The sequence below is a fragment of the Cnephaeus nilssonii genome (assembly GCF_951640355.1).
Source record: "Cnephaeus nilssonii genome assembly, chromosome: 16".
In the NCBI taxonomy this organism is placed as follows: Eukaryota; Metazoa; Chordata; class Mammalia; order Chiroptera; family Vespertilionidae; genus Cnephaeus; species Cnephaeus nilssonii.
This window is the reverse complement of record NC_137087.1, coordinates 39,107,968-39,133,432: the sequence shown is the minus strand read 5'-3', so window position 1 is coordinate 39,133,432 and position 25,465 is coordinate 39,107,968. Positions and strand designations below refer to the sequence as shown.

At 41.3% G+C, this 25,465-nt stretch overlaps 1 protein-coding gene across 3 annotated transcripts in view; it reads left to right on the top strand.

Annotated features, from left to right (window-relative positions):
* MYOF (myoferlin) overlaps positions 1 to 25,465 on the top strand; it is a 131,193-nt gene that overhangs the window by 48,048 nt on the left and 57,680 nt on the right. For all 3 annotated transcript variants that reach the window (XM_079793650.1, XM_079793652.1, XM_079793651.1), the window contains exons 6-22: positions 15 to 181; positions 772 to 900; positions 3,634 to 3,696; positions 3,783 to 3,833; positions 5,212 to 5,242; positions 5,686 to 5,801; positions 6,516 to 6,642; positions 7,866 to 7,969; positions 9,910 to 9,978; positions 10,076 to 10,119; positions 13,092 to 13,174; positions 14,611 to 14,649; positions 15,902 to 16,026; positions 17,334 to 17,450; positions 19,751 to 19,928; positions 21,132 to 21,256; positions 23,364 to 23,470. In XM_079793650.1, the coding sequence (XP_079649776.1) occupies positions 15 to 181; positions 772 to 900; positions 3,634 to 3,696; positions 3,783 to 3,833; positions 5,212 to 5,242; positions 5,686 to 5,801; positions 6,516 to 6,642; positions 7,866 to 7,969; positions 9,910 to 9,978; positions 10,076 to 10,119; positions 13,092 to 13,174; positions 14,611 to 14,649; positions 15,902 to 16,026; positions 17,334 to 17,450; positions 19,751 to 19,928; positions 21,132 to 21,256; positions 23,364 to 23,470 (1,675 nt within the window). The remainder of the gene's footprint in view (positions 1 to 14; positions 182 to 771; positions 901 to 3,633; positions 3,697 to 3,782; positions 3,834 to 5,211; positions 5,243 to 5,685; positions 5,802 to 6,515; positions 6,643 to 7,865; positions 7,970 to 9,909; positions 9,979 to 10,075; positions 10,120 to 13,091; positions 13,175 to 14,610; positions 14,650 to 15,901; positions 16,027 to 17,333; positions 17,451 to 19,750; positions 19,929 to 21,131; positions 21,257 to 23,363; positions 23,471 to 25,465) is intronic.

Genomic DNA, 25,465 nt, shown 5'->3' with positions numbered 1-25,465 from the left:
TTTGCGTGTTTTAGGAGAGGAGGAGGAAGATGGAGGAGAGGAAGATGGGTTGGACAGCACGGTCAGGGACCCGGGGCCCAAGGCGTCAGGTAGGACGGTGTCGGAAGCTCAGCTTGCCCGGAGGATCACCAAAGGGAGGAACACGCGGCGGCTGCTGTCCAACAAGCCACAGGACTTCCAGGTAGGAAGAGCCGAGTGCCGGGGCCTTGTCTCACCGCAGTGCCCGGCTTCTGCACGGCAAGACCCCCGGGGAGGACCTGCTCCATCGGCAGTGGCTCAGCTAGTTAGAGAGGACATCAGGCCCTTAACCCACTAAGAAGAGCTCTCCATCGTTCTTCTTCGTGCGGGAGGAGGCGTAGTCAAGCTCGATGGGAAATCAAACCATCCCTGCTCCCCGCGGGGATAGGAATAGAAGCCCGGGCACGGCGTTTCCATAGCTCTGGGCACTGCCTTCTTCGCAGAGATCGCTATGGATCGATCACCCCCGGGCTCGGCTGGGGTCTGAGCAGTGGCCTCAGCCCTGCCCGCCCTTCCCCAGGCCAGCTCTGGAGTATTGCAACCCCCCTCTTGGTTTCTGCCCCCCAACCCCTGTCCCCACCTTGGGAGTGAGCACAGGTGGCTGCTCCCAATCCGTTAGCACCGGCTCATTGCCAGGCTGCCCGGCCGGGTTCAGCCATCCTCCCAGGTGAACGAGCGGAGGCAGCGCCTGAGGATTCTCTTACAACGCGGGCTGGGAAAGCCCCCGTAACAGCACCCCTTCTGTGCTTGCAGATCCGGGTCCGAGTGATTGAGGGCCGGCAGTTAAGTGGCAACAACATAAAACCTGTGGTCAAAGTCCACGTTTGTGGCCAGACGCACCGAACAAGAATCAAGAGAGGGAACAATCCATTCTTCGATGAGGTAAACGGGCTCAGGGAGTCTGTTCTGTGTATATGCACCTTCCTGCCTTCCACCCACCTGTCCCCTGTCCCATGTGGGAGGGGAGCACATACAACTTAACTGGTAAAGACGATACAGAGTTCCAGCGTTAAACGTGAGAACCGCTGGAATCCCACAGCCTGCTTCATCATTGCTTCTCAGAGCTGCTGGGGTCTCTCTGGGATTCTTGCAACAATCTCCTGACGGAGCCCTTCCTAATGGACCCTGGTACTCCTGTGTGGAGCCCATGACGGCACCGACTTCTGCCTTTGGTCTTTCTAATCAGCAGGATGCTCTGTGTGGCTGAGTGACCTGACTTTGTAACAGTGTCACAACTTACTTGGCCATAAAAAAAATAGATGTTAAAGAAAAGCAATGATGAGCAAAAAGGATTTTTTTTTTCTCTCTCTCTCCTTATACTGAGGATATAGCTTGGTTCAATTGGCTTCTTCTGTCACACTCCTCACAAAATACTGAATACCTTCCTCAAAAATGCTGAAAACCTGACTCAAATGCCACAAAACCCCACAGTTAGGCCTGTGAAGAGAAAGTACAGGTTTGGGGAATTTTGAGAGTCTAGTTTGCTCTACTGAGGAGATGTACTTCTTTTCCTTTTTTAAAAAAAAATATTTTTTTATTGATTTCAGAGAGGAAGGGAGAGGGAAAGAGAGATAGAAACATCAACGATGCGAGAGAATCGTTGATCGACTGCCTCCTGCATGCTCCCTACTGGGGGCAAGCTCGCAACCCGAGCATGTGCCCTGACCGGGAATCGAGCCGTGACCTCCTGGGTCACAGGTCGACGCTCAACCACTGAGCCACCGTGGCCGGCTGAGGAGATGCATTTCTGAGATTCCTGTGGCCTGCATCTCATGCCGTTTTCTGAGCCCAGGCCTTTCCTACCACAGTTTCTTATCACAGTTCCTCTTAGTTCCCTGAAGCTTCTAATCCCAGCCCCAGCTTTTGTTCTTTTTTTCCTACCTCTGTTCACAAAGAGCTGGTTTCTTCTGTCTGGTGTTCCTGCTTCTGCCCCTTTGTTCAAGATGGCCCCAGCTTTGGAGAAAGCCCCATTTCCTTCTCACCTCTCTGGCTCCTGCAGTGAATCACAGACAGCAGCCTACAGATAAGGGGTTCCAGAGTTCATTTAAGAGGGGGGTGGGTGCTCACTGAGATGGGGCACTTGAAATGGACTTGGGGAAAGGCTGGGAGGTCATGTTGGAGGACAAGGTACTGGATGCCAAAGGCGGAAGACCTATGAATGCGTTTATAATGCAGGGTAAATATTTACTCAGTTACATTCTCAGGAGCCCAGCATGATTCACCATCTCAGAATTTTCCCATTTTAATGATTTTTTTTTTTTTTGAGATTAGATATCTTGGCAAAAGGGAAGAATCAGATAACTGAGCCAATTTATACATCAAGAAAGGAATTTTACTAAAACATCACTAGTTTATGGACATCTTCTTAACCAAGCGATTAAACATGGTATCACCAATCATGGGTCAGACTGACATGTGTGTCCTGATGTGATCTAATGGAATAATCCTCACCTGGGTTGTTTCTTGTCCAATGGTCAATGTGAATCTAACAGTGAGGAATCATCCAGATTGTGGAGTATTCTTCAGCATAACCAGTCATGACAGACAAAAACAAACAACGAAAACAGGCAGGAGTACTGTTCTAGATAAAAGGAGACTAAACAGACACAACAACTAAATGCAATATATGATCCTTGAGTGGTCCTAGATTTAAAAAACTTTTTTCAGGACAATTGTAGAAATTTGAATGACTATATGTTAGCTGCTGTATTTCTATAGTAGTGTGATTGTATATAAGGATGTCTTGCTCTTAGGAGATGCATGAGAATCTGTTTTAAGGAGTGAAGTGTTATGATACCTAGAACTTTCAAACAATTCAGCTAAAAAGAAGGGGACATTTCACTAAACCTGAAATGTCCCCAAAATGGTAACAATTGGTGAACATAAATGAAAGATGGTATTTATTTTACTGTGTTTTTTTTTCTATTTCTTTGTAGACTTAAAATATTTATAAGTAAAAAGTAGGAGAAAAATGTCTCAGTTTAAGTAAATGCTCAATCTTTCTCTCTTAGAAGTAAACTTTATTGGTACATAAAACTTGGTTTTATGTACAACCTCTGTGTATCCAATATTTATCTCCCGAGCATCAACTTTCTTAAACTTAGCTGGTACACTGAGTTAAAATGTGGTCAATATTGACTCTACTGAGGAACTAACATTATCTAATGGGCAAAGTTGACTTTGAAGGTGTTTTGTTAGAAAGAACAAAATTAGAGTCACTAAACACAAATGATAGAGCTAAAAATGATAGAATTAAACTCAACTTTCCAGGTCATACAGGCCCTAAGCATAAAATGCAACCTTAAATCTTTACTTAATTGAGCTAGTAGCTAACTGATTCAAAAAGAATAATCTTATTTAGGTAAATAAGCACTATAGTTGTTACTTAACCTTTTTTTCCTTTTTCAACATGCAGAGGTGAGTTTACTATCAAGCCCATGAAGCTTAAGCCTTGGGGCCTTTTCTCAGGTCTTGCAGTCTGTTCACATGGTCAAACCTAATATGGAGTTTGTGTGTTGTATTTTTTGGGAGGGCCCTCAAAATTATAGTATCGTACACACTAAACCTGAGTTCATTCTTGTTAACATTCAAACGATCTTCTCTTTGTTTTGACAGTTATTTTTCTACAATGTCCACATAACCCCTTCTGAATTGATGGATGAGATCATCAGCATTCGGGTAAGGGGGGCAACGGAGTAGGAAGGTGGTGCCCACTATCTGCCAGATAAAGCCACTAATCTTTCCCCCACTCTTCCTTCTTCCAGGTTTATAATTCCCATTCTCTGCGGGCAGATTGTCTGATGGGGGAATTTAAGGTGGGTGACAACTGTCAGTTTCATTCAACTTACATAAAAGATGGGCACTTTCATAATGAGGACTCAGGTTCCTGGTCAGATCTCAGGATGCCCATCTTGGTGACATCTTAAGGTTATGTGTCAGGGATTGATGCCATGATCCTTGCTGAGGGCTGGAATACCAGTAGGACATGAATGCCCCAGGGACCAGAAACCAGCGGCATATCCTCTGGGTATAGTGACTTCCAAAGTAATGACACTTAGCAGCACCCTAAAGCAAGATAACCCGAAACTGCCACACCGGGCCCTTCCCAGCACCCCAGCAGTGGATGGAAGCCAGTACCCTGCTTCAAAGGGAAGGGGTGACTTATGGCAAGAAGCCCATCACACAGCTGCACTTACCAGTGGCCCCAGGGCGCCATCTGCAAAGCCAGTTCTTATAAATCTGGAGTATAAAGGCAAGCCAAACCAGGGATGAGAATCAGGGTGCTTTTCCAAGTAACGAACATTGGAATTAAGGACACATACTTGGTGCCTTCTACATGGAATGGGCTGTATCTCAAAGGAAGGAGCTTGTAGTCATGAGAGGTCCTAGAGCAGTGATGGCGAACCTATGACACGCGTGTCAGCACTGACACGCGTAGCCATTTCTGATGACACGCGGCCGCTGAGGCGGCCGCATGCCGAGGATGAAACATTTGCTGCTCCTGAGGATGAAACATTTGCGAAATAATGTTTTTTCCTCAAAGTGGCACACTACCCGAGTTATGCTCAGTTTTTTTGGCAAAGTTTGACACACCAAGCTCAAAAGGTTGCCCATCACTGTCCTAGAGGTTGATCTGGATCAGGCAGACCTGTGTTCATACCCTGTCTGCCACTAACCAGCCACATGTCAACTTCTCTGATCCTTAGTTTCTTCATCTGTAAAATGGGATCATTGTGAAGATAGAATAATTGAGAGAATATATAAAATATCTAGCACAGCACCTGGCACATTAAAGTGCCCAATCAATGATTACATTGATATTAGAATTAGTTGGAGGAGTAGAGTGTTGGATAAGCAGTTGGGTCAGGTGACTTCCTCTAGGGTAACCACCAGTCCAGGTTTGCCTGGGACTGAGGGGTTTCATAGAATGTGAAACTTTCTGTGCTACCGGAAAGTTCCAAGCAAATAGGGACACACTGATCACCCTACTTCCGTGGTTCCTTCCTGCTCTAAGACTGGCTCATTAATTCAAAATGATGGACTGAGGTTCTCCTATATGCCACACACAGAGAGTATGATGGAAATGTTGGGTCCCAAAGAAATTTAAGGCTAGTCAGGAGCATTCTATTTAAATATAATAATGATGGTTTCTTTGATTTTAAAATCCAAACTCCTTTAATTGTTTTTTCCCAGATTGATGTTGGATTCATTTATGATGAACCTGGTAAGCAATGTTCTCTCCATGAACTGGAAGATTCTGAGAATCAAGGAAGTTGGGAAGATCAAGGAATAAAAAATATTGTTTTCTTGATTGAGAAGGGGGAAGGATACTTAGTGGGAATGAATAAAAGTGTGGATTTTATTTTTTAAAATCTAATGGTAATTATCTTAATGTTCACAAATAGGTAATTCCTCTGTTTTATGAGGATATTTGTATCTTGTCAAAGTCAAATGATGAAACCCATTCATAGAGTGTAGAGAGGTTTGGGTCACACGGGGAGGATGGGGATGGAGGCCGTGTAGAGTGGAGGACATTAATCTGGGGAAACTGGCGTGCTATGATGACACTTTAGAGGAAATGTTTGTTTGTCTTACAGCAGATGAAGTCACAGACCCGTCGGCTTCTTTTTAAAGTGTCCTTGTCCTTTTACTCCTTTTTTATTTTAGGTCACGCTGTCATGAGAAAGTGGCTTCTTCTCAATGACCCCGAAGATGCCAGCTCGGGTGCTAAAGGTTACATGAAAGTCAGCATGTTTGTCCTGGGAACCGGAGATGAGCCTCCTGTGAGCCCCTGCATTTTCTGCCACTTACGCTTTTCACTGCAAAATAGGGCAAGGGTTAGCAAGGGGCACCAGTACTTAAGTGGAGCTCAGCTTCTAATTAAGACATGTTTTTCAAAAGCGCTTCTTTTCTTCCTGGCAGAATTACTTTCTAGCTCACTTAGACGCCTTCCTGGTGTCTATGAGTGGGTGTTTCATTCAGTATAGATAAGTGTGTTTTTAGGACTTTGTTGCATGAGTTTATCTATAGAGCATAGCTCACTTGCAGAATCAGACATTGCTCCCTAAAAGGACAGTGTCATCTAGAAAATTGGGCAGCAAACCCAGGAATAATGAGAGGGCTGAGAGAAATCAGAAGAATTTCAGGTCCTCTCTCTCTCTCTCTCTCTCTCTCTCTCTCTCTCTCTCTCTCTCCCCTCCTCCTCCTCTACCTCCCCTTCTCCCTCCCTCCCTCCCTCTTTTCCTCCCTCCATCTGGCCCTTCTACTATTTAGTGCTCATAAAATTACAGAACACATTATTTTCTCATGGTGTCTTGATAAAATGCGCATTGATTTTTGTAGAGCAGTTTTGTTGAATTGGTGGCTGAACTCTTAAGCCTGAAACAGGAAATCCTAATGGTAATGGCTCTGATTGGTGTGGTTTTACAAGCATCTGTTTGGTTCTTCCAAGCGCTGCTCTTCTGTGTGTGTGATTTGTTATGGTGTGTCCCCAACAGCCTGAGAAACCAGATCGTGATAATGACAGTGACGATGTGGAGAGTAATTTGTTACTCCCTGCTGGCATCGCCCTCCGGTGGGTGACCTTCTTGCTGAAAATCTACCGAGCAGAGGACATCCCCCAGAGTATGTATTGATTTCATCCTGCTCCAGATTATCAGTTATTTTCATGATTAGATGTGTTAAAATCATACTCCAAATAGGGATTGGTGCTCCCTATCATATATATATATTTTTTTTCTTAAAGGCTTACATGACTTATTTTCATTCATTTTGGCTCCATTGTAAGCTACCTAAGCTGGTTCATGAGGTAGCCAATTAGTTATTGCTACATATTTTTGGTTGAGTCTTTTGGCCCGCTCTTCTCCATCCTTTCTTTCTTTAATGTTCCATATCTTCTCTTTGTTCTAGAGAATACCAAAGAGAGGTCAGCAGTCAGCACTTCCAACTCCTTTCATCCCAAATGAAAACGTGAAATTTTATAAACAAACAAATGTGTTTGCCATTGGGTTATTAAAAATGGCTGAGCAAAGGGTGGTTAAATGCCAATAAGTAAAAGTCTGTCAGTATTGTATTAGGAGATATGTGTTTTAAGAGATTGGATGCATTTGGTGTTCAGAGAGACTAGTCCAGTTAGTCCAGTGTCATTGCTGAGGCCCAGCACCCTATCTTCCTGGCCTGGCTTATGTGCTTCCTGTTGGACCCTGGGACAAAGGACTCCTCTTCAAGTCGCCGGGGACAGCACCCACTACTCAGGCCATGATCGCTTCAGGATTGGCTACTGAACACCCCCTTCCCTTTTTAAAGACCCTATAATGACCCCTCATACCACATTTTCCTCAGAAATATTTTGAATGAAGTAAATAAATTAAAACACATTAAAATTCCTACCTACTTGAGTTTGTTAAAATAGAGAAATCTGTTGTTTTTAAGTGATTAAATGTGTTATTTATGATTATGTCAAATTTCCCTGAATTTATCTGAAAAGTCAGACTAGGCCAATATCATTTTGGCCTAAAGCACCTTTTCCAAATTAAAACCAGTCCTGAGTTTGAGAGTTGTCTCTTTTTATTTTTACTTTCTCCTCAATAAATAATTGATTCTTAACAGAATATTTTATCAATTTATTTTTCAAGGTATTCCTATTAATTTTAAAACTCTTTGGGGAGAAAACATTTTCTCTCTCAACTAAGACACAAGGAATTTCTGCAACACAGTGCTACTTTTGAGAACAATTTTTGTTGCAACAGTCTTCGTGGATAGGAGAACATTTTTAGTTTTGTTGAGTGACTTCTAATTCTTTAAGAGAATCAGATTTAATCTCTGCCATGTGACATGTTACTTTCCAGTGGACGATGCCTTCTCTCAGACGGTAAAGGAAATCTTTGGAGGCAGTGCAGATAAGAAGAACCTAGTGGATCCCTTTGTAGAAGTTTCCTTTGCTGGAAAAAAGGTTTGTATGTGATCTAAATACAGATGCCTCTAGAAATAAATACTATATAAACCTCTGTGCTTCCCTTGGTGTGAGTTCCTGCTAACTCTTTGCTGAAGTGGCCCCCGATGAGCGGGCACCCTGCAGGAACGTGGGTTATCTGAGTCTGCACATGCCAGACTTCTCCCCAGGTTTATTTTGCAGTGGAAAGTATGCAGGACTCAAATTGGAAAATTCAATCTTTTGAAAAATGTAAATTGCGAAAGCTACTACTGAATTATTTGGATTATTTCCCAGGTCCAAATATTATCTTAATCTCAAGCAAGCTCCCTAGCTAGCTGTCATAATCCCTGGTAAATGTTCTAGAGCCTAGCCCCCCAGAGCCCAGCTGTCCGCTTCTGTCATGTTTCCCACCTCCCATGCCCCAGGGAGCTGCTGAGACTGGAGGGTCAGGCATGGGACCCCATCCTGGTCCTCTGGGGAATCTTGGTGTAAAAACACAGGTAACCACCACTTTTATCTACAGACGTCACCAAAGACTGGAGAGTGGGATTCCATAGTAGAATAACACCCCTCCATGGACAATTGTAGGCACGAAAAACTAGTATTTTCTATGTAGTTGAGCCATTTGTTTATGAAAGGGAGATTCGGCAAATGATACATGGACTGGGTATCATTTCCTGGGAGAGTCGATGGAGAGCAGCCGAAAAGCCCTGAGGTCTGGAGTGAGAGGAGGCCTGATTTAAATTCAGATTTACCCCACTCCATAGGCAGTTAGGCAAATATTGTAACCCCTGAGTCTCAATTTCCTGAAATATTAATGGGGATAATAAGATTCTCATAGGAGAGTTGAAAGGGTTCATCAGTTCGAGAAGTAATGGTTGGAAGTCTATTTAGTATTAGCTACTGTCCCATGTGCTGGGATATAGAATGAGCCATTGCTCTCGTGGAGCTTAAGGGACAACAATAAACAAGCTAGCAAGTCATTAAGTAATTCCAGATAGTGCCAAGTACTACACAGAAGATAAAGCAGGGGACAAGAAGTGATTGTGTGGGGTTGAAAGGGTATTTAGCTAGGAGATCATGTGGCCACCTTTGAGGAAGTGACATTTGCGCAGAGGCCTGGAGGATGCAGAGGTCTGGGGTCGGGGGTGAGAGGTGGGGAAGCTTCCAGACAGAGGGAATAGCAGATGTAAAGGCCCCAAGGAGGAGACACATTTGCAGCCAAAGAACATCTAGGTGGCTGGAGTGACGAGCAAGGGGAAAACTAAGAGAGAAGGTCAGAGAGATGAGGGTGGTGGGGCAGTAGGGCTTTATCAGCCAGAGGTCGGACCTGGACTTTATTCTAAGTGCAACTGGGAGCTCATGGAGGATGCTACACAGGGGGGTGACATGACAGTGAGCAGGCAGGAGAGGACGTGACCATCTAGGTAGGAGCCAACTGCAGGTGTCTGGGGCCAGTCAGGGTCCACATGAAGATAAGAGTGTCAGGATTTACTCATGGATTGATGAGGTGTGTGATGGGGAGAGAGAGGTGGCTGACTTTGTTGTAATCCTAAGCCACCTGGTGAACAATGATGGAAAGATTGGGACAGGAGCCAGTTTGGGTAGACAGAGGAGGGGTTGGGTGCGCAGAATCAAAAGACCTGTTTGGACATGCTAATGAAGATATGGTTATTAGTCACTATGTAATAAGTGCTCAATAAACATTAATTTTGCCTCATTACGCTCTCACAATGTTAGAAATATGGCAATTGAAAACTTTAGCCACAGAAATAGCAGAGATCTTAAACCCATGTCATATTTACCAAATCATTATCAAGAAAAATAACCTTTAACCAGGTTACTAAGTATATAACTTGTAAGTAAACTGCTAGAGTCATGATCTAATATGCATATATTATAAACTTTTAGAAATTAGAAACTTGAATACCTACTGTTTTGCTTTGTTGATTTTACAGGTTTGCACAAATATAATTGAGAAAAATGCAAACCCTGAGTGGAATCAAGTCGTTAATCTCCAGATCAAGGTTTGACTTCCTTTTCTCGCAGAAAAATAAGACTACTTACTTTCATAGTTACTGAGTAAATTGAGAAATAACTACCTTTTCTTTTTCTTTTGCACAGTTTCCGTCAGTGTGTGAAAAAATAAAACTAACAATATATGACTGGTGAGTTAAGAATGGACTTGTGTCTAATTCAGAATTAAAGAATTAAACATTTGAATATTAAGGAACATTACTCTAGATCACCTGACTCTTACATTTTAGCACATTTGCTTTTCTCCCAGAGGAAGGAATAAACTGTTCTTGGAACTGTATGTTTTCTTTAAAAATGATAATAGTGTTGTTGCAGAAAAACTTTAAATATCTTAGTTCAACTGTTCATAAACAAAGAAGGAAGAAACGATCTGAAAATGCCCAAGATAAGGAATGAAATACCATTAGGCTGCCCCAAATGGACCTCAGACATGGAGTAAACCACTTCTTGGGAAGATTCACCAAAACATTCTGTTACTATCTATATATATAAAATAGAGAAATATGCTAATTAACCGGGATGCCATAATGGGTCTACTGGACAGGAGGAGGTTGTGTGCACAGCAGGGGCAGGGCAGCAGGGGCCCCCACGCTGGGGGAGGGCCTGATCAGCAGCAGACTTGGCTGCTTTAAGGGCCGGAGAGGGAGGCAGGGCCAGACTGGTGACTTGATCGTGGGCTCTGCCGCACGATTTCGAATTGCACGCTGGGCTCCTAGTTGTTGTTAGAAAGGAAAATGGACAGAGCTGCCTACCTGAGTGCAGGAAATTCTTGGAAAGGTTCTGATGGGATTTTTAGTAGATCAACCTCCTTGCAGTGATTGGCCACAATGAGACCATTCTTGAGTATGTTCTAGTTAGATGGGGCATTCAATTAGCTCCCCGAGAGTGGCAAATATAATCATCATCATCATTATCAGTGTTTATTATGATGTTTGCTACTGTTTTTTGAGCACTACTAAGTGCCAGGTGCTGTGCCTCATGCCTTCCCAACATTATTCCATTTAGTCTTTAGAACAGTGACTATTGAATAGTGACTATGATTAGTTCATTTTACAGATGAAGATACGGCAGCTCAGAGAGGTAACTTGCCCACAGACACTTAGATAGTCAGTCAGTTGGGCCTCCTGTTTGGCCTTAGTTTTTCCTTGGCCAGCTGTTTTTTACTTTCATGTCAATTCCCTCTTGGTACTATGGCAACAGAGCACTTTGGGAAGAGAAAAGGCTTCATTTTTTTCAATGACCCCATCACATCAGTTAATTGAGAGCCAGGAAGGGGCCTATGACAAAGTGTCCTTTCCAGTGACTGTGAGCTAGTTTGAAGGCACTTAGGACCCTTGGGTGACATTCTGAAGGAGCTCCAGGAGCCCTCAGAGCCCTTGGGAGTATGGGTTTGAACTCTGCGTAGCTCGGGTGACCACTCTGGCCTTCAGGCTCTGCAGTGGGCTTATTGCCAATTGAACCAGAGTTGTCTGTGGTCACTTCACATGTAGGGTTTTTTCCTGACCTAGTCTGCCCTCTCCAAAGCAATAGTGCAAATTAGGATGCACAGAGAAACCCTTTTAACTGGGGATTTCTTGGATCCAGATCTGAGGTTACATACCTTGTAGGATGTTTGCACAATATCTTGAAGGAAAACTAAGGATTCTTTAAATTTAGTCTAGACCCTTCTGGATGGACAGAAAAGCTGTAAGCTCTCATGCCAATTGTGTTTAATTAGTAATTTTCTACATCCTAATATTATTATATACTATATAATGTATTATATGATATATAACAGAGTGGGGTGAAAGTAGGTTTACAGCTGTGAGTGCACAAAACACAGAATTTATTCTTGTATCGCTATTTATTAATTATTGTGTTTTTTTCCATACTGTTGTGTTATTTTCCAGACCTGCTTTTGCCCAACCCTGTATATCATATATAATAATACTATAACATATAGTATTATGTTGTAGAATAATCTTTCCTCAAAATACTAAGCCTTTCCTCCCTCCCATGAAGTCCTAATCTTCAGAGTGGGTATGCCACTAAATGGTATAAAGAAGAGGAGGAATTAGAGAGAGGATGTTATTAATATAAACCTTATTTTTTACACCTACTATGTGCTCGGCCAGAGAGCATTTCATGAGTTAGGCTTACAGACTAAGGTACCCATGGAAAAATACACAAAGTTGTATATACTTATAGTGGGCAAATTTGTCCCTGCCATATAGATAATAAGATTTAGGTTCTAGGCAAGCAACTGTAGTCAGAAAAATAGTATCTATCACACAGTAGTGCTCAAGTATTGAATCGAATTGAAAAGGAATTTTTCTCCCTATGAAGGACCCTTAGATATAGCCCATTGTAGTTATTAAACCAGCATAGTAATTAGTATGAACATGATAAAATAAGACATGCACTTACTCTATGTAATATGATTACATGACACTCCTTATGCAATGTGCCTATAATTGGTTCATTCCTTTTATGACAATAGTATTGAGTGTGGCCATATGCAAATCGCATGACTTCTGTAAAAATCTCAGTTTCCATAAATGAAATGAGTTGTCCAACTAGATCAGTGTTTCTTAAAGGATGGTTGGAGGGCCATTGGCATCAGAATGAATTAGGAAATATACTAGTTATAAATGCACACTTGTTCTTCACCCATACTTTTAGTGAATCAAAAGCTTGAATAGGAGATGAGAGTGTGTGTGTGTGTGTGGGGGGGGCATTTCAAGTGATTTTTAAAAGTACAGTAGCCCTAACTGGTTTGGCTCAGTGGATAGCGCATTGGCCTGCGGACTCAAGGGTTCCAGGTTCGATTCCAGTCAAGGGCATGTACCTTGGTTGCGGGCACTTCCCCAATAGGGGGGTGTGCAAGAGGCAGCTGATTGATGTTTCCCTCTCATCGATGTTTCTAACTCTCTCTCCCTCTCCCTTCCTCTCTGTAAAAAATCAATAAAATATATTTTAAAAAATAAAACAAAAATACAGTCATGCTGAGGCCCACTGGACAATGATTTCTGAGGTCTAAGGTCTTTTCCAGCTCTATCTTATTATTGTTGAAATGAAGATACATCCTCATAGTGGAGGCCTTAACCTGTTTTTTTTTACACAGGGACCGTCTTACCAAAAATGATGTAGTTGGAACAACATATCTACAGCTTTCTAAAATTGCTGCCTCCGGCGGGGAAGTGGAAGGTAAGTCACACAGCAGAGCTGAAATAAGACAAGGTGCAGAACTTCTGAAGGAATGAGCTGGGGTAGCCACATGGCAATGGACTTGGTTTCTTAAAAGCTAAATGTGATGAGCCTAGTGAACCATTTCAGGGATGTTCTGGTGATGACCAGAAAACAATTAATTAGTAATTAAGGCAACTAACAGTTTGAAGATTTTAGCTTTCTTGCTCCCATCCAAAAATTCTTTCCCAGAAGCTGTTTTATCAATGTTGAGTGTCAATACGGAGTGCTTAGCACCTTATTTTTTAGATTGGCATTGAAACAATTTCACCAAAATATAAATTATATTCCCTTTCTTAACTGATTTCCTTGGCAGGAACCAGAAGGCCAGACAGCAACGAGCCATGTAATCTTTGCTCCCTAAGATCATGTGTATTTTATTTTCATGCATTTTGTGCTAACAGGCATCAATAACCACTACACTTTGCTTTTTGATATTTTCCACACTGAGAACTAATTGCCTATAATAGATTCAACATATTGAGTAAAGCGAGAGAACTTGAGATAAGATTTTGTCTTGGGAAACCTAAGGTGCCTCTCATGTTGTTCAAGAGAGGACCTTATAGGTTTGTGAGTTGTTGTTTTTTTAATGTTAATCCAAATAATACATAGCATGAATAAGAATCTGGAAGGTAATAGAGATATGGTAAAGAAGCTATAGATTTCCTCTCTCAAGAAGGAAAAAAAGGGCAATTAGAAATTCTGAGAAAAACTGAACAAAGTAGATATAGTCCAAACATAAAGTCCGAATATTTTAGGCAAATGGTAGGAGTTAGGAAAGAGATTTCATCGGAATATTCTCTGCAGAGTAGCATAGGGGACCATGCTGCTGGAACAGCGGTAACAAAGGAAATGTAATTACACTCTCCTTTTCCCTGCAGAGAACAATGTTTATATGGTTGTTATAATGTAAGCATTATTAATTGTTTATTTTTTATTTTTTATTGAGTTGGTAGTCAAAGCTCTAAGCAGAATGTAAATTTCATCACCCATTGCAATGTAAATGTGAAAGTACAGAAAATAGAGATTAGAAGGAAGAAAAGGAAAGGGAGTGGAGGGAAAAGTAGATGGGCTACTAGCCTCTTATCAAGTGAGGAATCCAGATAGGAAGACTGGATGAAATCATTGGTTGGATAAAGATTGGTTAAAGACTAGGTTAAATCTATTGGTTAAAGGTAACCAAAGGAGTAATTTAAAATCATGCTGTCACAAAGTATTGAGCCATTTTGCATTTAACCAGTGATATTTGTACTAATTACAATAGGGTCGTGTGGCTTGGGTCTGAATTTGGGATTTTTCTGGTGTTGCTTGGGTCTGGATTTGGTTAACGTTCCAATGTCTCTTTTATAATGCTGTATTTCTCATGTTGTTTAACCAATTGTATTTTTACTATGTAGATTTCTCATCTTCGGGATCTGGGGCTGCATCATATACAGGTTTATGCTTTGTAATTTTGCTATCTTCTAGAGCTTCCTATTTACTATTATCATTTGATTGCCTTTAAACCCTTTTTTTTTTTTTACAACATTTTGCTGTCTTAGAAATAATTTTTTGTTAGTGCTGTATAGTTGTCCTGCATGGCTTAGCTTAAAACAGATGTGCAACCAGGCATTGCTCCATGTCTCATGTTTTCACCTAGATGCAAACTATCCTATTGGCTTCATTGTGAATAACTGTTTGTGAGACATAACATTTTTTTTGTTAATGTTGTTTATGTTTCATACATAGAGATATGGGGCACTAAATCAATTGTTCAAAATGTCTGAAATGACTTTCCCCCACTTTCAACATGGATCTCTAGGTTGGAAGATACGTTTCCCGCTTTGTACCTTGAAGGTCTTCATCTTCCAAACATGAGGGGTCATAACGTGTCCTTTGGTTTGCACAGCTCTCACCGTTCTTTGCAAGTTAGCTCAGTGCTCTCTCACCTGACCATCACAGCTCTCCTAGGGCAGATGTTCCCCAATAGATGAGGGCGCTGAGGTTCAGATAGATTTGCCATCTATCAAACCCATAAAGCTCTCACATATCCCCACAATCTCCCTTTGATCCTGCTAATTCCTACCATCACCCTCAGTGCCCCTCATTGGTGAAGACTCTTGCTAAGACCAGGTCCCGCGGAACTAAGGAGCATATTGTTTGTTCATCAGAGACAGAAAGTAGTGAATGGGGACTTCATGCTGTTTAATGAATATCATATGTCTTATCACCACAGGCAGGCAGTTTATTGTTACATATAAAAATTTTAAATCTCATATGTTTTAACTTGAGACTACCTCATATTTTTGGAACAAAGTTAATCTGATATATATCATTTAAATGACTTCCCAAAACAATATACTCTTTACCCCAATTGCCAATGACATGTTTAACATGATGCCAATTATAAACTTACAAAAAAATGTGAAGATCATCTTGAAAGCCTTATTATTCTTTCATTTGAATAACATTGTCTTTTTTTTAAGAATAACGTGTTTACTTGAATTACCTCAAAATGTTTTATTTAATATTTTATAGCAATAAGAAAAGGGAAACTGGCAAGTCTCACAAGTACTTATAATTTCCACTAATACAACTAACTCACAAAATGGATAAAAATAGTCTCACCCAGCCAACTAATAACTAATATTTATTTCAACAGAGCAAATGTTCAAAAGCCTAAAATTTAATGATGATGTTATCTCTCAGCCAATACAGGAGAAACAGAGGTGGGCTTTATTCCAACATTTGGACCTTGTTATCTGAACCTTTATGGAAGCCCCAGAGAGTACACAGGATTCCCAGACCCCTATGATGAGCTAAATACTGGAAAGGTTGGTTTCTCAATTAAGGTTTGTTATTAATGAACACTGTTAATGAGATTCCTTCTTGTAATGGTTGTAATTAAGTCTCATATTTAGGGGACCTCCCCTCCATACACACACACATAGACCTACCACATAACTGATCAAGTGTTGAAGGATAGACGTCTCATGCTCAAGTCTTAGATTGCAAGAATAGAAAAGGATTCCGGCCAAAGCCGGTTTGGCTCAGTGGATAGAGCGTTGGCCTGCCGACTCAAGGGTCCCAGGTTCGATTCCGGTCAAGGGCATGTACCTTGGTTGCGGGCACATCCCCGGTAGGGGGTGTGCAGGAGGTAGCTGATCGATGTTTCTCTCTCATCGATGTTTCTGACTCTCTATCCCTCTCTCTTCCTCTCTGTAAAAAATCAATTAAAAAATATATATATATATAAAAAAAAAAGAAAAGGATTCCGGAGGTCATCTGATTTGGTAATTGCCAGTACATTGCATGGCTATTCCCTATACTTAGAACAGATGTCAAGAATCAATGCTGGATTTCTTTGCTAATCAGCAAATGTGCTGCCTCAGAATTCTGTTCCACACCATATTCTAAGAATTTACCAAATGATTGGAGGTGACATGCCTGGTCCAACCTCTTTGCTATCTCTGGCCTGATCCAACCTCTTTATTTTGAAGGCGAGGACATGGAGATCCAGATATGGGAAGTGATCTTTCTATTACATTAGAAGCTGAAGTAATATCTTTTAATTAGTTCCCCAAACCCAGAAAGGGACAAAGGTGGAAAGAAAAAATCCCTAGAAGGAGGAGGGTGGAGACTTCTCTTCCTCTCAGAAGATTCTCTGGCCAACACGGCCAGGCATGGTGGGGGAGTATCTGATATCCATCCTCACACTCAGCTGCACAGAACATCTTCCTCCTTTACTTCCTGGCTACTCTGGGACTTGCCCTGATTGCCAACATGGCAGCCTTCCTATTCTGCGAAGAGGAAAAAAGTTACTGTAGGTAAATGTAGAGCTGCTCTGCTGAAGTGGGGTGAGGGAGACTTTGAGTCCTTTCCACTGTCACTCCCCCCACCTCATCATGGCTAAGATCTCTTTCATCCCTGCTCCCCTGTCTCTCTTTGGATTGCCACCTAAAGTCTGTTTCTTTTTTAGATACCAAAGATCTAAATCCTGCTGAGAGAGTTACTGATTCATTTTGGAAATTAGGGCTGTGGAAGGAGAAACTTTTTGTAGCTGGATTAGCCGGAGTAGAGAGACTATTCTTTCTGGGGTTGTTCATGCCTAGAGGAATAATCCTGTGTTGTTGCCTTTCAGGGAGAAGGAGTTGCCTACAGAGGTAGAATCTTGGTTGAACTGAGCACTCTTCTTGAAAAGACACCACCAGAGAAAAGGCTTCAGTCCATTTCCAATGATGACCTGCTGGTTGTTGAGGTAAGTGTTGGAGTGTGGATAATGCTTAGTACAGAAAAGGGTGCTGTAGAGGATTGGTGGTGGGATGGCTAGTACTGGTCTACCTGAACAAATGGGCCTGAAGGGGACATCCAGGAACTGAAGGTGGAGTCACAGCAAGTGCCCTTCAACGCCCTCTTGACCTGTCTACAACAACCCATTGAAGGTGATAAGATTTGTTTTATCACCAGTTGTCAGTCATATTTAGTAAACAGACCAAGATGACAAGTTGGGCAATTTTCTTTGACATACAGTCTCCTTGACCCTAATAGGTAATGAGGCTATCCCAAATAATGCATTAATTTAAGCTGTAACCAATCAAATAATTTCCTGGCCTGCCTTCTACATCTGCTCTATTAAAGCCTTTCCCTTTGCTCCTGTCAGTGGTAACCACTTCTGGTTTGTTGCTGCGTTTAATGGATAGAGAGTTTCAGTTTTCTAAATGGAAAAGAGTTCCATGGATAGATGGGGGGTAATGGTAGCACAAAAATGTGAGTGTTTAATGTCACTGAATTGTACACTTAAAAATAGCTAAGATGAATGAATTTTACGTTGTGTGTTTTACCAAACAAAAAAAATTCAAAACAGTTGTCTGAGTACTTCTCTAAATGAATTACCGCATTCTTGCACCATACAAGCCAGAAGACCCAGCCATGATTGTGATTCATTTTATAGAATAAAGGTAATGGTATAGATGAATAAGGAAAGAAAGAAAAATCAGTTGATAAATATCCTACAGGGATCAAGTAATTTTTATTTGCTTTGTAGTGGTGAAAGATATCACTACTCTACTGCTTAAATTGTGGTACACAAATTGGTAGCAAGGTAGAAATGGGGAAAAAAATCAAATACAACACTAAAAAGTCATCATATGTTAAAGTTTGATAGCCATGTGGCCTCCAAATCTCAAATTGAAGGACTACAGAGCTGGAAGTTGTAAACTTGAGAGGCTTTTGAGCTAAACTTGCTGTGGTGAGAAATTTGTCATGCAATTTGAATACTGGCACTTGTGGGTCTCACAAGTTCACCAATGGAGCACATAGCCAATATGGCTGCACTATAGTAACCACTGATGTTCTCACCCCCAAGCTGGGCCACTGTATACAGAGACTGGGTATCTACAGGGATCCAGAACAAATTCTAGATGTGGACAGTATTAAATAATCAAATACAGCTATTTAAACCATTGCATGGCTCAGTTTGACTGAAGGATGCACAGATAAGTAGGGATGTGATCCATAAAGGAGAGAAGCAATCTGAATAGGATTTGGGGCAGGATGTGGATTCAAGAGACTTTCGATGCCCACGTGAAGGAAAACCTCAAGGACTCCTGGTCATTTCTGCTAGGCTGATAGATACTCAATGTGATCATTCATTGTTGGCCCTATGTTCCACTCCCTCACACACACACTCAGTAAACCGGTAATTAACAAAACAAAACAAAAGAAAGAAAGAAGGAAGAAACAATGTTTGATTTCTATTTCAGAAAAAATAAGTTCACTTCATTTCATTTATTTTTATTTTTTAATATGTTTTTATTGATTTTAAGCGAGAGGAAGAGAGAGGGATAAAGAGATAGAAATATTAATGGGAGAGAAACATCATTGATTGGCTGCCTCCTGCTCGTCCCCTACTGGGGATCGAGCCCCAAACCCGGCATGTGTAAACCGTGATCTGGTTCATGGGTCGATGCTCAATCGCTGAGTCACAACAGCTGGACTTATTTCACTTATTTTTAAATTTGACATTAAAAGTTTTTATTGTTTCTGATTAGAAAATTAACACTTAAACAATTCAAACAATTAAAAATGTATGTTAGAAAGTAAAGTTAACCATAAGCTCTCTACATTCCCCAACATATCTGTTAACAATTTGGTTTATATTATTCCAGACTTTCTTCATGCACATGCCAATATTAAAATGTATATTTAATGGGTTCACTTTTAAATACCCTTTTTCCATGTTTGCACATGTCAATATATGTAAATATTTTATGAACTTTTATTCATTTATATGGAGGCAACATTTGTTTAACCAGGGGCCTATTAATAGATATTTGTATGGTTTTCATTTTTATCTCTATTTCAATCAGTGCTGCAATGAACATTCTATATTTGCCCACTTGTATGAGTTCAAGGGAAACTGCAAGATTCAAGGACATTCTTCACTGGCCTTTAACCCAACACTAATTATTAGGTTCCGAATTATATTTGCTAGAAATCTACATGTAAATTAGAGCAAGAGGCATTTCATTGAGCCTTATGTCTGCTCACACTTTATAGAAATATCAGCGAAGGCGAAAGTACAGCCTATCTGCTGTGTTCCATTCGGCCACCATGTTGCAAGATGTTGGCGAGGCCATTCAGTTTGAAGTCAGCATTGGGAACTATGGCAACAAGTTTGACTCGACCTGTAAGCCTTTGGCATCAACCACTCAGTACAGCCGTGCCATATTTGATGGTAAGACTGACGTTCTCTCCCGTGCGCAGAGTGGGTGCACCACAGGACAAGAAGCATGCAGCGTGTTCTCCCTCTGGCAGCCGTTATCTCCAGTAGATGCTTAGTGGGAAGGAAAAGGTTGAGTGGGGAGGAGAGGTGGCTGGAGTTCAGGCACCTTTAAGACTAGTCAAACCAAAGAAGCTGGGGCCCTGTGCTGAGCCCCTTACCCCATCCCATGCCCAAATTTTACACTGGCTCCGTTTTGTAAAGTCACAAGGTGGCAACTTGCTGATCACTGAGCTCCCTGAAAACATCTCCTGTCTATTCTCACCTCTGCCCTGCCAGGCCCCCAGTCACTCTTAGATTGAGTAGTTGAAGTGGCACTCTTGCTCAGAGCCTGGAAAATCAAGCTTCTGGTCTTTGCTCGGTCACTCACCAGCACTATGACCTTAGCCACATCACTGAATTCTAACATCAGTTTCTTTATCTTCTTCAGCTTCTGTGCGGATTAAGTAGCTCTACTTACACAAAAATGGATGAGAAACAGTCCCTGCTTTTAAGGAACTTACATTCTAGTATATAAAATAAATCATAAAAAGAAGGCAGAGTATGAGAATGCCCTAATAAAGATATTGACAAGTGGTTTAAGAGCATAGAGAAATGAGGGAGAAATTCTGATCAAATGTTCCAACAGATTCATATAGTTTTTACCTAATTTTTTAAGAAGCAATGTTAAAATATAAAATGTGCTAGAAACTTGGCTAATAATTCTAAGTAATACCAAACCCCATGTATCTTGCTAAGTCTTTTGAAAAACAGAAAGTTCTTTTTTGTTGCCCCACTTCTAACAAAAATATTCATTTAGAAGAGCAGTTTTTAGGGACAAACACATTCAATCTAATCGCCTGTGCTCTCTATATTGTCTGCTACTGTTTTATGTAATCATCAGTGATGTTCAGGTACATGATCCCAAACCACTAAAAATCCTAAAAAGATTGCTATGTTTGGTTTACTAGGGCATTTTAGAGAGTTTTTCAAAACAGGTTGAATAATTAAGAACTTTCTGTCTATCCCTCAGTTGCATAATTGAATAAAATTAAAGAACCCTACCACCCTAGACCATTTCCTAAGCAAACAACTAAACAATAACCCAGTTTGCCCATCTCTTTAATAAGCATGCTGTTTAAGTGTACAATGTCCCTGACCCTCAATGTTCTACACCAGGGAACTACTATTATTACCTGCCTTGGGCCCACACAAAGCCAGTTGTTACCCTGACTTCATACTGGGAGGATATTAGTCATCGCCTGGATGCAGTAAACACTCTCTTAGTCATGGCAGAACGGCTGGTAAGTTGATCTCTCCTACATTTTCTTTTCATGAGACAGAATTAGGTATTAGTAAAGATGCAGGCTAGGCCACTCTAACACAAGACCTCAAAATATAGTGCTAAGTAAGATAAAAGCAGTTTCTTTAGTTACAGTAGAGGTAGGTGATCCAAGGCTGGTATGGAGGTTCATTGGTGCTGGGGACCCAGGCTCTTTCCCTCTTGTTGCTCTACCATCACTAAGGAGTTGTCATTTGTTTTTGTGGAAGAGGCAGCTCACTGTTACACCTACCCTCCAGACTGAGGAAGGGGAAAAGAGGGAGAGACGATGACACAGGTTTTTCCTTTGAAGGAAAAGACCCAGCAGTCACACACTTGATTTATACTCATTTTCCATTGACCGGAATCCAGTCACATGACGACATCTCACTGCAAGGGAGTTGGGAAATGCACTCTTATATCTGGGCTGGCATATGGCCAGATAAAACTGTTCTTATTGTGGAATAGGGAGGATGGATATTGAAGGTGAGGGGGCAAAACTCACAGTGTCTGCCACATTTGTATGTGAATATGGTGTAGAGAATGGTTCATTCCAATAGAAATATGCAACCCTTAGAGTTTTGCTGTTAAAGTAGTAAAAATCTCTACCCTGGGAAGAGGTGGGCTCAAAGGAACCAGAGCCGGACATTTTCCACTCTGGCTGTAGACTAGAGGAACCCTCCTTGTTTGGAGGTTGGGGGTTCACTGTGATAAAAGCTGCTTAGTTGTAGTATCTCTAATTATACACCTAGTTGACGTTGATGAGGAGAAAGGGAACATGGTTGAGATAAAGATACTAGTCTTCCCTATTTCTATATTTACAACTCCCTTCTCTAGCAATGAGAAACTTGATTTTCATTATTCTCAATATAGTTACTCATTTATTTAGTCCTAAAATCCAAATATAAACTACAATGAAAAAAAACTAATTAGAGTTTGATATGTTTATGATTTTTTTCTTTTCTTTAAACAGAAGGTATATAGTGAAAGTATTGTGTTGAAAAGTTACTTTGGTAAGTTCAGTGTAGTTATGTTATTCATCTGAAATATAATTCAGGTTCATTTGTTCCTGTTTTATATTCCATTTTAGGGTTCCTTTCCCCCATCGTTGTTGATTTTATTTTATTGTTATTTGAGTACATAATATATTTACATGGTTTTGTTGACATAAGAAACATCCAAACCTGTAAGAATTTTTATGAGTTTGTTTGAACCAAACTGATGACAATTGCCAGGAAGCAAAATCTTAATGGATTGAGGAAATGTTCCAGAGAATGGTAGCTTTGCATCTTATTTTATACATAGAATAAAAGGAGGAGACATAAATAGGGTTACATGAAATTCATTGGTGGTAGATTAAGGGGGCAGGAGAAGGCAAAGTGGGGAAATCTCTGGGATTTGGATAAAAAGTAAAATGGAAAGATGCTTCTTTCACATTGGTGAGCACAGGATAGTTAACAATTAACATTTACAGCACTAAAAGATGGCATGAAGCAAAGAAGATAATAGTGAGGGGTTCTGTGGTCTCCTGCTCTGGTGGGAGATTGTACCCTGAGGAGTCTGGGAAAAAGGGATTACTCTGACATCCCAAATGTCTGATAGAGTAGATACAAAAAGGCAATAGACAGGCTCAGTTAAGGTAAACATTGACTTTTGGCAAGGAAGATACCAGCCTAGGACATGACAACCCACCATGACTTGCTTTTAGTTAGGAAGTTTTCATTTCAGAGCATCCTATGTGTTTACTCCAGGTCTCTGCGTTTGTAAGGCCCACTCACTATACAGGCCTCCACTGAGCTTGTCAGGTTTAGTATGTGGCCCCTTTTTTGTCCACAGTTTCAAGGGTCCAAAGCCATATGTAAAGGTCGTCCTAGTACTTAAGCATATCAGTGTTGACTGCATTTTGAAGAAAAATAAATAGTGCTAGGCTATGGTAAGCATTATAAAAAGCAAAACAATAAATAAACAAAAAAAATCCCCGGTTTTTCTGTTAGGTCTTTTGTGTATTTTTTAAATTGAAAATTAAAGTTAAACCTCACTGGGTATAATGGCATAATGCACAATTACCAACTATTTCCTCTCTTTCCCAGCAATCAAACATAGAGGCTCTAAAATCAGGGATACAGGGTAAAATTCCTGCAAACCAGTTGGCAGAAATATGGTTGAAGCTGATTGATGAAGTTATAGAAGACACAAGGTAACTTGATTTTGTGTATCTCAGAATTCCCAGACATGCTTCCCTCTCTTAAACTACACGACTAGAAGAGCCTCTAGAATTATCCCTAATGTTCGTCGGAAAAATAAATTTCAATTAGTCAGGCTTCTCAAAAGGCAGGCCCTGGGAGGAGTCTGAATCACCACAGGAAAAGCTCCACTTTCGGATTTGGTGCCAATTCTAAAGCAGCCCCGGAGGCTGAGGGAGGCTGAGGGAGGCTGAGGGAGGCTGAGGGCGGCTGAGGGAGGCTGAGGGCGGCTGAGGGAGGCTGAGGGAGGCTGAGGGAGGCTGAGGGAGGCTGGGGAGGCTGGGGCCTGACTCTAGGAAGCACATCCCAGCACAGCCTCAGGCGAGGGGTGTGGGGGGAGCAGGGCTGTGCCTCTGCCTCCCACCAATCTCCTGGCTCCTACAGAGAATGGGATCTGGGGGCAGAGCATCAATTTTGCCATTCAGAACATCGTTTGTAATTTCAACACATTTTTCAGAAACAACTCTTTTACGTGCTCATTTACTGATTGCCTAATGAACACTCCGGCCCAGCCTCCTTTAGGTAAAGTCAGTAACTTTGACTTGAGCCAGATAACCTTTCATAACCGTGACTTGGGGAAACAGCTCAGATCTCTGGGTATTTGGAAATCAAAGGGGGAAGTGATTCATTCCAAACTCGTTTTAAATATTGGCTAATAAAGCAGTGGACAGGGAAGTTCCGAAAGAAAAGCATATTGAATAGTTCTCACAAGCAGCAGGAATCAGAGTCATCTTCTCCCTCCCCACCACCCCCAAACTCCAATGTTCTGTCTCCCTGTCTTCTTGTGCCTTCTAGTGGTATAACCAGGTAATTGACATGCAGCGAAGATTAAAGTACTGCTGGGTACTGGTTTATATTCAGAGAATTTTAATCTGGGTCCAAGAGGTCATCTCTTCCAGTCTCCTTACTTTATAGATGAGAAAACAGCGGCCCAAGGAGGTGAAATGATGCATCTGATGCCCAGAGTTGGGTTTATAAGTGCAACTCTACTTCTTGCTACGTGTTTCACACTGTTAGCATCTATTTATTGCAAGTCTCACATGTGACTTTTGAGCTATCAGCTTCTGTATTTATTTATGCATCAAAGAATCATTCCAGGGACTTAACCCTTCCAATGCATTGCCATAATTACTAATGTAACCACATAAATATTTCGTTATGCCTTTCATGTCAAAAATGCGAATTTTAAGGTTTGCTGAGTGAAACACAGAAATATCTATGTTCCCTGTTCTTGAAGAATCTCTTTTTGAAGAATCAAATGCATGTGAACTATTTCTTGAAGATTTAAATGGGAATCGTTGAAACTTTATGTAACAGGAAGTTTGTGTTTACGGGAAGTCATGGTTGGATTTCCTTCATTTAAGAAGCTGGGTGAAATTCAAACCAGTGGAAATTCCGGGTAGAGACAATGTGAATAGAACTTCCTGGAACTGGTGACAACTTTACCCTGTGTCCCCGCCAACTGCCATGTGGAGAGGGAAGCTCTGGCAGAAGATGACCTTTATGGCCCCAGTCAAGCTGTTCTTGACTTCTCATTTTGAATGAGAGCTTGGCCTACACAAGCGGTTCTTAACCTCTTGGGAGCTCCTGGGCCCCTTTGAATACCTGATGAGATGATGATGATGATGGCAACATTACTTGGACTTTAATTTGTCCAAGGCAATGTATTTGGAGAGCATTGAGAGCATTGCTCTCAATGCTCTCCATATATTAATTCATTTACTTCCCACACAATCCTAAAAGGTAGATATTTTTCCCCCCACATTTGAAGATAGGAAGATAAGAGATCACAGAGCTAGTAAATGATGGAGCCAAGATTTGTACCAGGTAGCCTGCTCCAAAGCCTGTGTTCTTCCTTGTTTTGTTACACTGCATGTCAACACAAATGTACACTTTTCTTTTTAGGTTCCAGGGATTCACACACTTCCTCAGGCTCACCCACAGGTGAC